At 40.1% G+C, this 12,006-nt stretch overlaps 1 protein-coding gene across 6 annotated transcripts in view; it reads left to right on the forward strand.

Moving 5' to 3' along the window:
* fhod3b (formin homology 2 domain containing 3b) overlaps nucleotides 1-12,006 on the forward strand; it is a 242,332-nt gene that overhangs the window by 161,834 nt on the left and 68,492 nt on the right. For all 6 annotated transcript variants that reach the window (XM_077209219.1, XM_077209220.1, XM_077209222.1 and 3 more), the window contains exons 6-7: nucleotides 6,356-6,450; nucleotides 10,640-10,751. In XM_077209219.1, coding sequence (XP_077065334.1) covers nucleotides 6,356-6,450; nucleotides 10,640-10,751 — 207 coding nt within the window. The remainder of the gene's footprint in view (nucleotides 1-6,355; nucleotides 6,451-10,639; nucleotides 10,752-12,006) is intronic.

Consider the following 12,006-nt stretch of genomic DNA (forward strand, 5'->3'; position numbering starts at 1 on the left):
AATGTTTTAATGATTACGTTTGGTGAAAATAGCAGTGCCGAAATGACACACTTTAAACATCCTATCCAAACAAATCTATTAGATGGGAATCAGCTCGGTTTAGCTCTCATTACCCTCAGCTTTAATCTCCTGTGCTCTCATTCAGAGCCGATGTGCTGAAACCCTCCTGTTGGGAGCTTTCTGGAATGTTCTGGTTCATGAAGCATATGAAGAGCAGCTCATTATATCTCTCACCTGTCTCTCAGCACCTCTCTCACCGAACGCCCTGGCCGTCTGTCTGCAGGGTCGTTCATGTCTTTACAAACAGTGATGTGCTTCAATATGGAGTGAAAATTGTGTGTGCTGCTGCTCCGACGGGACTCTGGAGACATTGCAGCACCTCGCAAACGAGCGACTGCGTGCATGTGTCATTCCGGTAGTCTTGCAACTCTGTGCGAGCAGAAAGAAAAAAAAACACATGTGGAATGTTGTCACTGACATGTTTGAGTAATTAGCCTTGATTGATAAAAGATGAAGAGTCACTCCAGCAACCAGCCGCACACACACACACCAGACGGCTGCACCTGGGAATCTTGGCCTGCGTGTGGTGCATTCATAACTCCTCATTCTCCCACGTGGAGACGCAGTAGACAGAGTTCAGCCTGGTCACCGCTCTGCTCTCCTTCGGTCTCCCTCTCTCTTTACTTGCTATGGGAATCTGGCAGCCGTTGTCCTGCAGGCTCTGCTCCAGCTTCAACGGATCGTTTCAGGTACAGTCCGGAGCTGCAAGATGAAGAAGGTGCCAGGAAACAGTAAAGTTTAGCAGTGTTACTAAATGGGTTTTAGTGTCACAGTTGGGTCAGGAGATAGAAATTATCTTTTTTCAGTTGTTGTCAAAGCCAGACCGTAACAAAAGTCTTTTAGCTTTGGATGAACTGAGACGGAGACAGCGTGAGGAGGAGCAGACGGACCCTTTTGTAGAAAAATGAATGGGAGAAATTGTAACACTCAATAAATCTCGCCTTACAGTTAAAAGAGCCTGTCATCTTCTGGGGTGATGTTTATTTAAATTAATTAAGATAAACTATTTTAAATACATTACAGTCATACTGTTAACTTGAATAGACCTCTTCTGTGATGCATATGCTTTATTTTTAAATTAAAATTTATGTGATATTTTCTTTTAGGTGGAAAGTTGCACCACCCTGGTATTTTTGTTATCATATATTTATAAAAGTTTCACTAAAAGGATGAGATTTTTTGAAAATAAAACATTTTAAGTAGTTTGGCAACAGTAAAGCATTTTTGTCAAAATATGAAACATTTTAGTAAAACTTTGTCTGCCAAATCGAAGTCATTATGGTGCAACCACATGAACCCTGGAGCACCTAAAGGAACATGGTGATGGAAACAAATATGAGGTGGGAGGGAAACATTTTTTTTAATGCTTTTGCATTCCCCACAGGCTTTTTGTGTTCTTTGCAAGCGAATGCAAAGTTTGCGAGGGAACAAAGGTTTTTGCCATGGAACGCGAATAAACGCAAATGCTTTGCGAGCGAACGCAAAACTTTTGTGAGGGAACACAAAAGCATTGAAATATATTTTTCATCCCATCTCATATTTTTTTTCCTCATCTTGTCCATTTAGTTGCTCAATATGACCCTTATATCTGTGTCAAGATTTTTTGACAAAGCAAAATCAGTTCAGGTTGTCTAAACACAAATTGGCATTGATACAAAGAGCCCATTTCTAAGAACTTGGCATGTGTTAGACTCTGTCTTTGTCAGACTCATTGTCTGTTTAACTTAATGCTATGTTTTTACTATTGTTTTATTGCTGATTTGAAATTGTATATGCATATGCTGGTGAGCGTGTGGATGTCTTAGACTCCACTTTTTAGCATCTGTCCATGTATACGCATTCAGTCAGGCTTTAGGTATGCTATTTATCAAACAACCTCATTGTGTGAGTCCAGTAGAGCTCATCTTTCTTTCAACGGTCTGGCGTGAAGACAGTGTGTCAATCTTTGGACGAACACCATTTTGCTAAATGATTGTAGTATTTGAATGATGATTTGTATTCAGAAATTTTTATTCAGCTGAACTAAGGCTCAGAAAGTCACAGTGACCTTCAGCCGTTGTTGCTTGTGTCTTCGTCAGTGCTCTCAGTTTTATTTATTCCTCCAGTCAAATGGAAGCTCTGTGATTTTAGTGGCCTCCTATGGAGTTCCTTGAGCTCTTGTTATGACCTGCTTTACGTGTCATGCTACAAATGGAAGTCATGTTACGCTTGGGTGGATCAGCCTACTCAAATGTTTTTCCCACTGCACTGCCACACTGAGATTTCAGGCTTCAAGAGCAATATTTAAACTGCACTATGTGTGCGTGCGAGTCTGTTTGTTTTGACTCCGGCCTGTTCACGGAGTCTCTCAGCTTGAACATATGCTGCCTTTCCCTCCATGGAAGTTCGGAAATCGTAATTATGATGGTCAGAATTAAATAGATGCATTTGGCAGTGTCAGTACTGACAAAGATAGTAAGCATTTTTAGCACTCTGTTATTTATTTGATTATTTCTGTGCACAATCCTGTCACCTCATGAAACAAATCTCTGTTCTACATCAATAGTGCACAAAATAGAAACTAACCTTTACAGTCTACATTCACCATTGCAACTTAAAATCATTATCAATCTTTCCTTTTTTAATCTCCGCCCCCTTTGTTGTTAAATAAGCTTTAAAGAACTCCTCATAGGAAGATTTCAACATGAATTTTAGTAAAATATGCCCATAAAGGTGGTGTATGAGTATAATCTCATAAAATGTGAGTGAATGGTATTGTTACATTGCATCCAAAATAGAAGTTTGTGTTTATATAATATATGTATGTGTACTTTGTATAATTATCGTGTATGTATAAATACACACACATGCATGTATATATTTAAGAAATATTTGTTATTTATATATAATATATATATATATATATATATATATATATATATATACATGCAATATTTCTTAAATATGCATGTGTTTGTATTTATATATACAAAATAATAATACACAGTACACATATATTATATAAAGACAAACTTATATTTTGGATGCAATTAATTGCGATTAATCGTTTCACAGCCCTATTTTTTTATAACTTTTTAACTTATCTACTGTGTCCCATTATAGAATTCATTAAATTACTACTGAAAATCATGGTTACAAGTAATAACATTAGTTTACATGAAAATAACTGTTCTTAACATTTATACGACACATTCACTATGGTGCTACGAAGTCTTTAGTTACTATCCAATCGTAATGCTTATTGCATTAATACATAAATTAAATGACATTAATTTAGCAGCATTAATCGAAAATGTGTGCATGTTGGTTTGGGAATGAGGGTGTGGCGAAGGACGGCCGAGGAACGTGAGAGAACGGCGCGAGGCCGGTGGTGCGATTGCTAATATGCAACACCTGTGAAGCACACCGGTCTCGCATCTCTCACGGAGGAGCGGAAGCTTAAAGGAGGAGCGACGACGTTGATGATCAAGAGAGGAACAGGCCTGGTTTTACGTTGTGTTTTGGTTTTTGTATTTGTATTTTATTTTAGCCAGCAGTCGTCCGCGAGGGGCTGCTGGTGTTATGGGGACTCGCGGCCATGGACACTCGAGGCGGTGCGCTGGAGTGAGTTGCCGGTGGGACGGTCGAGCTCGCTGCCGGCCGCCTGGGAGTTGGAGGGGCGGCTGCCGTCCGGGAGGGAGCGGGGGAGTCGCCACCGCTCGCCGTGGGCCGGAGCCTGCTGCCGTCCACCAGAAAAAGGGGAGGAGCAGGGACCGGGGGACTCCTACCGTCTGCCCTAGAGCCCAAAGAGCCGTCACCGTCCACCGGGCGGCGGAGGAGCGTCGAGCCGTCCACCGAGGGCTACCCAGCGTCACCGCCAGGCACCGCGGAGGAGATCGCCCAGCTGATGGGGGACCAGATGGCAGCGCGTTGTGGGAACCGGACCAAGTTTTTTTTTTTCTTTTTTTTTTTCTCCCCTCTCTCGATCTGTCGCTCCTCATGCTTCCATCTCCGTTTCCCTCTGCTTGTCGGTCCATACCCCCCAGGGATCGCCGCCGTTGGGGGGGGGGGGGGGGGGGGGGGGGGGGGGGGAGTAGACACAGGCTCGTGGGTACCCCCTGGCCTGTGAGGGGCGATGGGAGTATGTGGCAAAGGACGGCCGAGGGACGTGAGAGAACGGTGCGAGGCCGGTGGTGTGATTGCTAATGAGCAACACCTGTGAAGCACACCGGTCTCGCATCTCTCACGGAGGAGCAGAAGCATAAAGGAGGAGCGATGACGTTGATGATTGAGAGAGGAACAGGCCTGGTTTTACGTTGTGTTTGGTTTTTTGTATTTGTATCTTATTTTAGCCAGCAGTCGTCCGCGAGGGGCTGCTGGCAGTTATATTTATTTTCGGTAGCCAGCAGTCGTCCGCGAGGGGCTGCTGGCGGTATTTTGGTTTGTTTGTTTTATTTTAAATAAAGTTTCTTTGATTGTTCGCCGGTTCCCGCCTCCTTCTTCCCTGAACATTGCTACCAGGGGTTTAACAAAGTTTAATCTACAGCATTAACTTGTCTGGAGATTTATAAAAATTAGAAACAAAAATGATGTTTGCATTCTCTCTGGGTGCTTTTTATAAGTGACCAAGCAACAGCGTTCTACAATATTTATTAAATATTTTTAGATAAACACTCACTCAACAATGTGACTTGAATGCATTAACCTATAAATGTGGTTTTGTATATGTGTGTTTGTATATTTCTGTGTCAAGATAGAAAGTGTAACAGTCCTTAAAGTTTGTGCAAAGTTCAGTTGTTTATTTGAGAACGGTTAACCTGTTAAAGGGAGGGGGTGAGTTAATGTATGTGTGTTACAATAACTCCTTGCAGCAGATTGTGAATTCAGACAGCTCCAGATGGATCTCATTGCCACTTTTCACTTTGATCAGAACAAAATCCTGCTCTTCACATATAGAGGGCTGTATCTGTTTGTACTCTGATTACTTTAAACTTTGGACACATATGTGAGGGTTCATTGGCGTGTGAAGAGTTTTCTTTATAGTTCGAGTTCTGTCACGACACTTCCTTCACCACAAGACCTCCCCTGAGTTGCTAAGGAGACAATGGAAACACTGACCACACTGCTGTATCACTGCTGTGCACATGCAAAGACACACACGAGCTCTTAGCCAGTGGTATGAAGCAGTTTTGCTTCACTGTTGCATTTCAAGTAAAAAAATATTTTTTATTTTGCTCAAGTAATATTATATACTAAAAATGTTAGGAACTTGCACTTGCTAAATCTACTTTTGCGTATGAGGAATAATCCAATGGTGAGGTGGGCCAGAGGTTAAATTCATACTCCTGATACAAATCTCTACTGGTTCAAATCCCACACTATCACACATGAAATAAAGTTTTAATTTTATGCCAGTAGATGTAATTGATTAACTTGACTTCAAAGCAGTGAACATTTTATTGTGTTCCTGTGGCTCAATCATGGCACCAGTCATGGGTTCAATTCCCAAGGAATACATGATCTGATAAGAAAATCAGTATAGCTCTGTATAGCTTGAATGCAATATGGATAAAAGCTTTTGCAGTAGCATAAATGTATATTGTAAGCATAAATAAGCATAAAGAGCATGAAAATGTTTATAACGTTACTTAACGTTATCTGCAACAGTTCATTTAAAAAATATGATTGTGTCAGGGCAGTAATTCAACTGTTCTTTTTTATTCCAATAAAATAGGACATTTATTTTTATTTGATTAAAGTAATATTTAATTATTATTTAATCAAACAACTTGTTAATTATTGAATAATAAATTTATATTAATTGTATTTTATCTCTATTTTTATGTGGTCGGAACTCTGGACCGAAGCTATAAGTCAGGTCCCCTTTATTTGAATAGCACTTTATACAATACAGATTGTTTAAAAAGCAGTTTTACAGTTATAACATCGACTGTACAGCAGCTCTACATGAAAATAGTGTCATTGTTCAGCTGAAGTCAATTCAGTGATGATTCAATTCTGTTGTACAGATCATTAATTATTAAATCTATAAAGCAGTTCTGCACAAAACATAATGTCATTGTCCAGCTCAGTTCAGTTCTCATCCAATAGTTTCAGTGCAGTCAAATCAATAATATTGTTCAATATTAAGTTTAACAAAGGACAAGAATATCTAGGACTAGTGGTGGTGGGCTCTTTTGATTTGGGCCAGTTAGCAATACACAGAACACCTCAGCAAACCGTATAACAATGCACTGAAAGACATTAAAACCTGCATAGCAACCTAATTATATATCTCTCTCTTTCTCTCTTTTAGCTCTTGGACAAATCATGCTGTATGTGGATGGAATGAATGGGCTTATCAGACACAATGAAACTGTACAGTGGCTTTACACACTGGTTGGATCAAAGGTAAAGGAAATTTCATTGTTAAAATTGTAAATGAGTGTGTGTGTTTAACTTCATGATGTTTTTGCAGTGATTCGAGTGGGTCATTTAACTTCTCTTCCAGTGTATGACTTGTTACACTGATATATTTACACAAAATAAAAAATGCACATAACCGATATGTGAGTGTGTCTAAAAGTGGAGTTAAATGCAGCCATGAACTAAAGGAACCCACATGGCAAGAACATATGACAGGATGGCATGAAACAGAAAACATGACTATGACTAAATTTCAAATTAAGAGAAATGAAAACATGAATGTGAAACCAAACCACAATCATATACTGTATGACAGTCAGCCAATATTAAATATTTAGTTGTGCATGCTTATTTGCCTTTTTTTATTTAGATTGCCTTTGCCATTATCTAATGCTCACTTAAAGTTAATCCGTAAAAACACCAATAATTTAATAACACTGTAAAATGTTATTTTTAGAAAATCTCAAAATTGAATGTTTTTCTATAGATTAATGTGTTGACACCTAAATTCAATTGTATGTTAAAACAGTTGATTTTGTTTTTTTTGTGATTAACTTCTCATTTATTTAGACAAAAACATGTATATTCTTGGCTTATTGGTATCGTCAGCATATCGGTGCAATGTTTGATGCATTTAATAAAATAAAATGAATTATATAAATAAATATAAATAAAATTCAAATAAAAATTAAATGGAAATAATACAATTTTGACACACTAATCACATTTATTCCTCCTATGTCAGATGTATAATTTTGCATATTGCTGGGCCTATGCACTTCATGGTAATATTAATAATATATTTTATTGCTTGGTTTTAAAACCTAGTCTTGAAAACTTCAAAAAGTTGTTCAAAAGTAGATAAGAAACACTTGTTTTGAGAGCCTACCAGATCTATTATTTTGTTCAGAAGTAATGAATTCAATAAGGACTGAAAGATATACGTTTTCTTGTATTTATGTTATTTTTAGCCAGTGTTTGGAAATGTTTTAAGGCAGCTTCCAGGTGTGCCAGCTTGAACAATACTCAGAGAGTGCCGTAGTTTTGCACGCAGTGTACATGACTGCGTTTCCTGTTTTTCCCCTGTATTTATGTTATTTTGAGCCCATGTTTGTAAAGCATGCTTTAACTCAGCAGGGCAACTTCTAGGTGTGCCAGCACACAGAGTGTGGCACAGTTTCGCACGGCACACAGTGTTCTGGGTTGATTCTCTCTCTGGGTCCTGTCCAGCCCTCTAGTGGCAAAAATGAGCATATATGATAGGACAGGTGTGTGTGTGGGCAGGTCAATATCCGAAATCCTCGTCCTTGTGGGGACATTTGGTCCCAATGAGGAAAACAGCTCATATAGTAAGTGAGTTAGGGAATCGAATATACAGTTTGTACAGTTTAAAAATCATTATGTGCATTTCGTATTGCCTCTTCTCTCTCTCTCTTCCTGTTATATGGTACATATGGAATGCACTGTTTGGTTTGAAACAGGAGCTCTAACATTTTTAAACAGATCTGTTCAGCCACTTTCCTCCATACTCACAATCACATTCATGAACCTGTATTTTTTGCTCTTCTTTACTTCTGTTTGATTTACTTTTCACTTCTGTCTATTGGATTTCAGGGCTCTTCTCTCTTTCACCTTGTTTTCCTAAAAATATCATGCCTCAGTGTCTCAATCTGTAATGATGAAAGTATACGCAAATTTGCAAAGGAGATTATTTTAAACATTTTTAAATCAATATTTATGTATTGTTTTCTGTAAAAATATATGATCCATGATAATTACAGATACTTTACTTCAGAAGCAAAATTCTGTAATGTAATTAGGCATGTTTTCAGAGTATATATATTAAATTAAGTTTATTTACCTTTCAAAGGAACTCATGCTGCGTCGAGAATGACGCTGTGGGAATACTTGGCATAACTGCGTTGTGAAGCACGTGTGAAATCAGTCCAATGATGTGACGGGACTTCATATGCGGGTGACGTCACGACCAGGAAACTATAAAGCCTGCCCAAACAAAGCAACACTAGCTCTGTGTCTTCAGTAAGCGCTCTCTGTTGAAATGGTTTGTCTTATTTGGTGTTGTCTGTCTCATATATAAGAGTTATTGCGAGCAAACAACATTTTAAATTGTGTTCCTTCCTGCCCTCGCTACATTACCGGTGGGGATACACATGATTTATGTGGCCGGTCCAAGTATGGTTCTCTGACCTTGTGTCTCTCCTCAACGGCTCTCATAGGGAGATTCCGATCAGGAGGGAGCTTCTGTCCCATGCAGGGGGCCCAATTCATCACCCCCATCAGAGTTGTGGAAACTGTGGGCTGAGGGGGCCCAGCTCATAGATTATGGTCTCTCAACTGAGGTTATTGAGACCATATTTCACTCCAGAGCTCCTTACATGAAGAAACTTTATGCCCTGAAGTGGAGAGTATTCACTTCTTGGTGCAGAGGTCATCAGCTGGACCCATTTAACTGCCCTGTTGGTACAGTGCTGGAGCTCCTGCAAGAGAAATTTGTCGCAGGGTTGTACCCGTCCACCTTAAAGGTCTATGTGGCTGCCATAGCTGCTTACCACATTCCTTTGGGTAGTATGTTCTTGGGGAGAGACCCATTGGCAACCTGTTTCCTCCGTGGTACCTTGAGGCTGAGCCTGCAGGGTGCATACCTGGGATTTGGTGTTAGAAGGCCTGTCCTTGGCTCCCTTCAAGCCTATTGAGGAGGTTCCAGTCAAGTTACTGACTCTTAAAGCTTTGTTTCTCCTTGCTATCACGTCTCTTAAAAGAGTAGGTGATTGCAAGTCCTGTCGGTTGCTCTTTCAAGCTTCGAGTTTGCAACTGGCATGGTGAAGGCATTTTTTCACCCTAGGCCGGGTTAGATTCCTAAGGTCCCCACAAATGTGGCTATATCTGTTGTGCTGCAGGCCTTCTGTCCTCTTCGCTTTTGGGATCTAGACCTGGAAAGAAACAATCTGCTTTGTCCAGTTTGAGCTTTAGATGCTTATGTCCACAGAGCTGCCCTGTGGCCTAAATCTGAACAGCTGTTCATCTGTTTTGGGTCACCCAGCAAGGGGTCCCAGCATTTAAGCAGAGAATGCGTGGATAGTTGAGGCTATTTCTCTGGAATATGAGTCAGCCGGACAACCTTCACCTATATCAGTCGGGGCCCACTCCACTAGGAGTATGGCTGCCTCTAAGGCTATTTTACCGTGTGTCCCTGCAAAAAGCACACATTTGTCAGGTTTTATAAACTAGACCTGGACTCCACACCAGGGTCCCAGGTGCTCTCGTCTTAGTGCTGCTCTTCACAATTTTATACAAGACAGGCACTTGTCATTATGGCGGCGTGGGTATAAACAGTGCGAGTTCCCTTGAAAGGGAACATCTCTGTTACAACTGTAAAGTTGGTTTTCCTGAAAAAGGAACGAGACGTTTTGTCCATCTGCCATACTTCCTGCATGCCTGTCAACAACTTTATACTATCAGAAGCTAGCGTTGCTTTATTTGGGCAGGCCTTATAGTTTCCTGGTCGTGACGCCACCTGCCTAGGACGTCCCGTCACACTATTGGACTGATTTCACACGTGCTTCACGATGCAGTCACACGGAGCGTTCCCTCAACGTTATTCTCGACGCAGCGTCCTTTTCAGGGAACCAAGGTTACAGTCGTAACCAGGACGAGAAAAAGAACACTGGAAAGAACACGGGCAAGAAAGTACATTGGAAAACAGGATAAAATGAAATGTTACAAATGCTAAGAAATATGAATTACTTAAAAAACTACATCAATACCAATGTTAGACCAATAGAACTATGGCTATCAAAAACAAAGGCAAAAAAACAAACAACACATATTTTAGAGTGTGATATGACAGGGGTCATATCACAGAGACCTTGCAGGACATTTAAAGTAGCTCCTCTTCCTGTCAGTTTGAAGTCATGTGTCAGAGGTTGTTATCAATATCCTCCATTGTACCCAATTCAGGAAAAAGTGCCAAGATGTTCTCTGGGCTTTAATACCCTTTAAATACACAGTTAATTTAGACAGTGTCTAGACAGTGTAAGATCAAGTGTGGGCTACAGCAGATTGTCATTTTATGGAATGTAAAGGCAAATTTTAAGATTAATGTATGTTTTTGTAGAGAGATAAATATTGTGTCTGTCTTTGTGTGTGTTTGCAGTTCCGGTTGGTTGTTAAAACTGCTCTGAAGCTGCTGCTGGTTTTTGTGGAATACACCGAGACCAACGCACCCCTCCTCATCCAGGCTGTCAACACCGTAGACACCAAGCAAGGTAGTGTGAACACATCACGCACGCACGCTAGAGATGCGCGATTGACGGTTACAGCCGCAGACTCCGCGGATAAAAAGCGGATCGGGCAGATGACGTGACGAAAAATAATATTTTAATTAAATTCGGGCGGTTGAACCAATCAATTGAAAAAATAATATACATTGTTAAATATTGTTACCTACATACGAAAAGTACATCCGTATCCTTTCTAGAACAGGCAAGAGCTTTCTAGCCTCGCAGCTCGCCTCAGCAGCGCCTTGCATCGCTCATAGACCTTACAACAATCAGCGGATGGCGGGCGGGTGTGGCTTTGAAAATTGGTCAGAAAACGTTGGTGCGGCTGGATGGCGGACGGATGATGAGTTTTGTGATGCAGTTGCAGATGAAATAATAGCCTATCCGTTCATCTCTAACGCATGCACACAGGCACACAAAAAATATGGAAAGTGAAATACTCTTGGAAAGTTGTAGCCTAACTGTGTTTCTGGAAATCCATTTCCAGCTCTTTTCAACTCTCAGTCTCTGTATTTGAGTCCAAGCTGAGCTCGTATCCAGAGTCTGGCTGTTACAATGTTTGTGGGACAGAGATGATGGGGAGAAACTCTCTCCTCTGGTGAGGTTTGGTTCCCTTCAGGTTAAAACAGGAGAAGAGAGGAAGCAACAAGCGAAGCTGACAGTTAACTAACTTTGACTGTTGTCCTAAGAACATTTAGCTAATGTTCCCATTTGATAAGTTTCTGAATGTTAAACATTATTTTTGAATGTTCTCTAAGCATTCTTAAACTAGTAACATTTAAATAATGTTAGATGAACATACAAAGAAAACGCTTCAAATAAAAAAAAAAAACTTTTCATAATCATTCATGACCATGATTTTAAAATAGATATATATTTGTTTATGTTTTGAGAACATTATTAAAGACCGGATAACTTTGAACAACATTCTATTAATGCTGCTGGAAGAACATCTGTTCATAACTTTGAGAGAACCTTACCAGAACTTTAGGGAACTCTGTTAGCTGAGTCAACTCTTTGGTAATTGCTCATATTATCGACCTCTGCTTTGAGAGTGAACAAAATACAGCAGGAGTAAATCAAGATTAATGGACTGAGCTCTTGGAAAAATGTGTTGATAGGACCAGAGCTACTAAGATAAGACAGCTAGGATGAAAAAAAGGGTTTAATACTGTTTTAATACTGTTACATAAGAGGAGAAAAGGCTGTCTCTGGTCCCCCAGTGAGAGACAGACAGGCT

This window comes from Siphateles boraxobius, unplaced genomic scaffold (assembly GCF_051911475.1).
Source record: "Siphateles boraxobius isolate OS27281-9 unplaced genomic scaffold, OSU_SipBor_1 12, whole genome shotgun sequence".
Lineage (NCBI taxonomy): Eukaryota > Metazoa > Chordata > Actinopteri > Cypriniformes > Leuciscidae > Siphateles > Siphateles boraxobius.